Source organism: Neomonachus schauinslandi, chromosome 4 (assembly GCF_002201575.2).
Source record: "Neomonachus schauinslandi chromosome 4, ASM220157v2, whole genome shotgun sequence".
Classification (NCBI taxonomy): domain Eukaryota; kingdom Metazoa; phylum Chordata; class Mammalia; order Carnivora; family Phocidae; genus Neomonachus; species Neomonachus schauinslandi.
Window position 1 is genome coordinate 359143 of NC_058406.1, and position 6227 is coordinate 365369.

At 65.4% G+C, this 6227-nt stretch overlaps 1 protein-coding gene across 4 annotated transcripts in view; it reads right to left on the reverse strand.

Annotated features, from left to right (window-relative positions):
• Nucleotides 1–24: 24 nt before the first annotated feature.
• Nucleotides 25–6227, reverse strand: part of ACAP3 (ArfGAP with coiled-coil, ankyrin repeat and PH domains 3) — a 15086-nt gene continuing 8883 nt past the window's right edge. Inside the window, exons 11-25 of one of the 4 annotated variants that reach the window (XM_044913841.1) lie at nt 5654–5766; nt 5515–5566; nt 5167–5267; nt 4980–5091; nt 4485–4693; nt 4344–4413; nt 4134–4228; nt 3854–4056; nt 3554–3661; nt 2388–2486; nt 2061–2281; nt 1802–1911; nt 1596–1706; nt 1296–1487; nt 25–1220 (exon numbers count right to left, since the gene is read on the reverse strand). In XM_044913841.1, the coding sequence (XP_044769776.1) occupies nt 1340–1487; nt 1596–1706; nt 1802–1911; nt 2061–2281; nt 2388–2486; nt 3554–3661; nt 3854–4056; nt 4134–4228; nt 4344–4413; nt 4485–4693; nt 4980–5091; nt 5167–5267; nt 5515–5566; nt 5654–5766 (1752 nt within the window). In that variant the 3' untranslated portion in view covers nt 25–1220; nt 1296–1339. Of the gene's footprint in view, nt 1488–1595; nt 1707–1801; nt 1912–2060; nt 2282–2387; nt 2487–3553; nt 3662–3853; nt 4057–4133; nt 4229–4343; nt 4414–4484; nt 4694–4979; nt 5092–5166; nt 5268–5514; nt 5567–5653; nt 5767–6227 lie in introns of all 4 variants that reach the window. The other 3 variants (XM_021683334.1, XM_021683333.1, XM_021683335.1) reach the window with 3 other exon arrangements.

Sequence of the window (6227 nt, forward strand, 5' to 3'; positions counted from 1 at the left end):
GGTGAGCCAACGACAGGCAGGAGTGCAAGCAGCAGTTTATTAACCGTGGTCTGGGGCAGGGGGCGGGTCCTGCCAGCCCGAGGCCCTGATGCAGGTAGTGGGGTGGGAGGCAGGGGCAGAGCTCAAGCAGGGAGAAAGGAGGGAGTTAATTCTGCTCTTTAGGGGTCACAGCCGACAGGCAAGGGAGTTGGGGGGGCCTCAGTCAGCACCCACCTTGCCGCCCATGGAGCCTCCCTGGACAGCTTTTGCATAGTGACCAGCCAACTGGCCTTGGCCAGACCAAGGACGTAAGTTGGGGAGAGGCCCAGCCACTGCCCCAGGGCTCCAGGAAAGGGGACTGCAGAATGAACGCCTTGGTGGGCCCTGGGGAGTGAGCTGAGGGACGTGTGGACCCGCCCAAGGGCCCAGCAGAGAGGTGAGGCCGGCGACGGGCAGGCACACCTGCAGGAGCCTCCCCGGCAGCAGGCAGAGCCAGGGGCGTCAAGGTGGTCCTCGAGAGTCCACGGAGAAGAGACGCAGACAAAGTGAGAAAGAGGTCGTAGAAAATCTGCTCAGTCTGTGACCAAGAATGTCGGATGCAGGGGTGGAAAGTGCCAAAGTCCTTTATGCACCGGCTCGGGGCCAAGTGCCTCTGGAGGAGGCAGGGACAGGTCTCTGGCCGCCCAGCACTGGGGCCTGCGTGGCCAGCCACATGGCCTTGGGACGCCTGCATCCAGCCAGGGCTGAGGCCCCAGGCCGCAGCCCGCCCCCCAGCACCCGAGAAGCCCAGCCTGGATGCCGGTCACTAAGTGAGGTACACGGGTTGATTCCCTGGATGGGCTGCCCTTCTGCCCTCAAAAGGCGCTGATGGCCAGCCACCAGCCCCAGGGCCTAGCAGAGGGGCTCTGGGGGTGTGTAGGAGGGACCCAACTAGCAGGTCAGTGTTCTACGGCAGTAAAGGTGGGGGCACGAGGTGACACAAGCCCTGAAGGCAGAGAGGACACAGGTCCTAGGATGGACGGAGGGGCACAAGGTGACGCTGGGCCTTCAGAGTGGTTTGTGACATGAGCAACCCAGGTGCCCAAGAAAGGGGTCACCTGAAGACACGGGGTCCCCAGGTGTGGTGAGGGGCACCAGACGACGCAGCACCTCCCAGGGGGAAATGTGGGGCTTCTTAAGACTCAGTGCTGGGGTCTCTCCCAGCCCGAGGGGCCAGGGCAGCTCCGAGGAGGGCAGAGCAGGCAGCCAGGGCTCCAGGGCCACACAGGCCCCGGGGCTCTCAAGAAATGGGCCCGTGGCCACCACAGGCGGGGCAGGCGGGCGGGGGGGACAGGGCGGTCCAGACCCGGTCCGCCCCGCCCTAGCTCTCCTCCAGGTGGAGGCTGATGAACTCCTGGATGCACCTGCGGTACTGGAGTTCCGTGGGGCTGCTACCCGCCAGGGGGCCTGGCTGGCCCGGGGGCGCCTCGGCCTCTCGCATCTCCTCGGCCATGCGCGCCAGACGGAGCCTGGGGGAGGTGCGGTTTGAGGCCGAGCCGGAGCCCCTTCCGCCCCCTTCCCCCGCACCGCCGCGCGCAGCCCCCGAGCCCCACCCCCAGGGCCCCGCCCACGCTCACAGCGTGACTATGTCTGCGTTTGCCTCCTGGATCGCGATGGTCAGCGGGTCCTGCTGCTCGTGGTCCAAGGCATGCTGGTCAGCTCCCCGCTTCAAGAACAGGCAGACCTGACTGAAGGGCGGAGGGGACAAGTCGGGGCCGGCCCGGGGCGGGTGAGGCGAGCCCCCGCCCCCCACCCCAGGGCAGGAGGGGCACCGGAGACTCACCCCGTGCGCCCCAGGAGTGTGGCGTGGTGCAAGGGCGCCCGGCCCCGGCTGTCTCTTTGGTTCACGTCTGCTCCGTTTTGTAGAAGGAATTCACAGACAATCAAGGAGCCCTGGGGAACCGAGGACAGTTCAGACTCACCTGAGAAATGGCCCCTCGCTGGTCTCCAGGAGGGTACAAGGGGTCCTCGCATTCGTGCCATAAGAAAGAGCCCTGAAGATGCATCTGTCCCGCGCAGCCCCCGCCCCCGCGCCTGCTCACCCCTAGCACAGCCTGCACCAATGGCGTCTTGCCCTCGTCCTCCGTGTCCGCCCAGTTGACCTCCGCCCCGTGCGCCAGCGCCGTGGCCAGCGCAGGGAGGTCTCTGGTGCGCGCCGCACGGTGCGCCAGGAGCCCGGGGTGCAGCTCACGCACGTCTGCCAGGCCCCAGGCCTCAGCCTCTCCGTCCGCCTCACCGCTGGAGTCCTCAGACTCTGCACCCTCTGCGGGGAGGGGAGGGGTACGGTCAGGGGCTGCGACATGGCCTGGAGTGGGGCTGGGGGAGGGCGGGGGCTGGGCTGCAGCGGAGGCAGGGAGGCGCGCACCCACCCTCCTCGGTGACGCTGTCCACCACGGAGCCTGCGCCGAAGGCCAGAACGTCCGAGCTGCCGTCAGAGCTGCCCCCTAAGCCACTGTCGCTGCTCAGACCTGTGGGGTCCGGGGACAGATGGAGACCCTTAGAGTCCCTGACTCCTCCCAGAGCTCTGCTGGAAGGCTAGAACTCCCATCCATTCTCCAGGGAATGCCCCAGGAACAGAATCAGCCCTCACTAGGGGAGGGGAGCCCTGCCTAGGATGGGGCAAAAGGGGAGAAAACAGCTCAAAGGAGCCAAAGTAATGTACCCAAGAGCCCAGCCCCCGGGGGGAGCCCACCCCGTGGCAGGTCGGCCCTAGCAGGATGGATGGGCTGAAACAGAGCCATGCGCAGTCAGTGGGCATTCCGCTCTGTTTGTGGCGAGTGCATGCTGCGAGTTCACTGGGGACACCCCCAACCCCACCCCTCCCCCAAAACACTGAGCGGAATCTCAGATGGCTTACCCAAGGGCAGCCCCAGCCTCAGGAATGGTGAGGCAGCGCCCTCTGCTGCCGGAGGGCACCCCCTGGTCACCGCCCCCAGCCCTGTCAGTTCTTGGCCTGGGTCCATGCCTTCGGCCTACACTGCCCAGGGAGGTTCTACGGGTGCCCCAGACCACTGGGTGCCAATAAATCATTAACAGGAAGCCCTTGGTGGGAAACCCTGCTTGTCGCATTTGGCTCCCAACTCCAAGAGGAGCTGGGAGAGATGCACAATTGTCTCTCACAGGCTGGCTCCAGCACACAACTGTCCAGGCCCCCAGCATGCACGTGCACACATACATACGGGGTCCTCAGCACACACAAGCACATGCACACACACCTACGTACATGCCTGTATGCACATTCAGCCACGTATCCATATACACCCACGTGCACTCACATACGCATACTTACTCTGGTGGGCATACCACACACGCAATTTGCACACATCACTCTTGAGGTTCATGGCCTCAGCCTCCAACTCAGTGGCCAAGTAACCCCAGACCCTCGAGATGCTATCTCAGCCTTAGCCCTGCTTGACCCCCAAACTCTCTCCAGCCCCGACCCAGTACTTCCTGCAAGGAACACCGGTCCCTCCAGTCTGAGGAACTGAGCCAAGGGAAGAGGGCAGCGGGTGACTAGGGACCTCACAGCACTTACTACGTGGACCAGCTGCAGCAGCCCCTGCGTCAAAGTAGGAGAAGAGGGAGTCCAGCTCATCTGGGCAGAAGAGAGAGTCCCTCCGGAACTTGCGTTCCACAGCACCTGCTGCGGGAAGTGGGGAAACTGAGGCCCAAGGCAAAGTAGGGTGCCCAAGTCCTGCTGGGAGTCCCTGCCTCCCTCCTGCCCTGCCCCACCCTGATCTTCCTGGGGCCTGGGGTTTGGTGGCTCATGCACCTGCAGGAGCCCGCTTCCCAACCCTGCACGGGTGTGTGAGCAGAGGGTACGGCCTGCGGGTACCTGAGGACAGAGCAGCCACGGAGGGCAGGACAGGCTCCAGGCGGACCTTGCGGCGCGCAGCGGGGGCTCGGGGGGAGCTGTGGTGGCGCTGGCACTTCTGTGCCCGCCAGTGCCGAGGGGCCTCCCGGGCTGGTGCGGAGGGCGGCTTCCGCAGGAACTTCTTTTCCACATACTTGTCCTTGATCCAGGCCTCCTTGTCCTGCCTGGACCAGGGGTGGACGTGAGGCTGCACTCGTGTGGGGGCTCCCCTGGCCCCATCTAGGCCGCCCCCCCACCTCACCTGGGGCTGCTGGCTGTGGGCTTCCTGCTGCCTGGCCCCTCGCACTGAGCCTCGTAGATCTGGTTCACGGTGCTGTTTCCCAGCTCACACATCAGCTAGCAGGAGACAGGGGTGCGGGCATCAGCCCCAGCTTACAGTAGGCCAGCCGCCCCCCGGGGCTTGCAGACCTGGCCGCGGTGGCCTGGCAGCCTGTGATGGCCTCATACACACCTTCAGCAGCTCTGGCTCCCACGAGTCCAGAGTCAGGGACCGCACCTTGGAGCAGTGGACACCCAGGCTCCTGGACAGGGAGGAGGCAGGGTGAGTCAGGGCACGGCTGTACCCCAGCCCCCCGCCCCCCGGCGGGCCCACCTGTGGACGCCTGAGCACTCAATGCACAGCAGCACACCCAGGTTGATGCTGGCCCAGCGGGGGTCCGGCTGGCCACAGTCCCCACACCGGCTGTTGCCGGCCACACTCTGCACGCGCTGCAGCACACTCTCGCCCTTGACACTGCGCTCCCGAGAGTCCGTAGCAGAGTCGATGCTGCTCGTGGATGGAGATGCCGTGCGGTCCAGCCTCTGGGGGTGGCGTGAGGGGCCGCTCAGCCCTCGGGAGCTCCAGCCTCCCTCGCCCGGTGGGCCCCCCCACCCCCAGCCAGAGGTCCAGCACAGGCTAGGGTGGCTGAAGCATGAGGCCGCGTGCCCGTGAGTGCCTGCATACTTCCACGCACACAGTGGGCGCGCCCGTAGGCACACAGACGCTCACATTGCACACGTATCTGCACGCGAGCAGCCTGCAGGGACTGTCCCCCCGCCGCACACAGCCATGCGCTCACACTCGTGGAGGGCATTGAGAGGGCCACACCTCACTGTAGCAGCTGTCTGGGCTCTCCCGGTAGGCAGAGGCAATGCTGGCTTGCACGGCTTGAACCCAGGCCTGCCGCAGCCTCTCTGAGTCAGCCTGCAGCATGCAGCTCCTGGAGGAAGGGGGCCATCAGGCCAGGCGGGCAGGGGCTCCCTCCCCCACCCTGCCGCGGGGTGGGCCTCCTCACTTGGTGGGTGACACGACCTCAAAGCAGAACCTCCGCTCGATGTCCTCACATGGCTTCACAGAGCACAGACGGAGGTCATCCACCACCACGGTCAGCACGTCCTGCGGGCAGCACCACCGTGGCCCTTGTGCCCAGCACCTAGCCCTGACCCCACACTGACCACCCATTGATTGCTCTACTTTATGGGCTCAGACTGAGATCCAAACAGTCTCTGTCCCCTGACCATTGAGGTTCAGTGTCCTCGGCCCTGTCCGACGCCCCCCGCCCCCACTGAGCAGCCCACCCCAGGGTCCAGGTGGGGAGGGTCCCAGCCGTCACTGACCCAGCCCCAGCAGCCCCGAAGCGCACCTTGAGTTTCTTCTGGTAGACCAGCTGGCTGTTCTGGATGGAGAACCAGCGCCTGGGCAGGTGGATGGGCCAGGAGGGGGTCAGGCAGGGCCAACCCCATGTCTGCCCCACAGACCCCCTGAGAAGGCCCCTCCCTCACCGGTTCCATGTCTTGAAGGCATTACTGGCCCTCTTGAAGAGGTAGCCCTCCATCACCACACCGCTGGGCGCGTCCACATCAAACTCCACTTTGGGCTCATCATAGGAGAAGTCCTGGGGGTGGTTGGAGCCCAGCCTCCAGTGAGTGTCCACCCCTGGTTGTGAGGACGCTGCCGCCCTGCCAGGCTCCCCCAGAGCCAACACTGAGGTGGGGCGCTGCTCTCCACAGCCTCTTCCTGACCCCAGCAGAGACCGTTGCCCCGAAACCCCACTGGGGGCAGACGCCTCACATTACAGCTGAGGGCCCCAAGAGCTCCATCCCCCGCCCCACACCCCCAGCCTTGCAGGGACAGCAGGCTCTGGGATCAGGAAGGAAGCTGCCCCCCCATCCTTAGTCCCCCATTCACAGTGCCAGCTGGGCCTGCTCCAGCCAGCCTGACAGAGCCCCATTCACAGGGACTGAGGAGACACTGAGTGCCGCCCTGTGTGTCCAGTGGTAGGACAGGAGGCCCAGCCACCTGCTCCCCTGGCTGAGCGGGGGCAGAAAGGAACAGCTGCTGCCGTTCCTGTGCCCG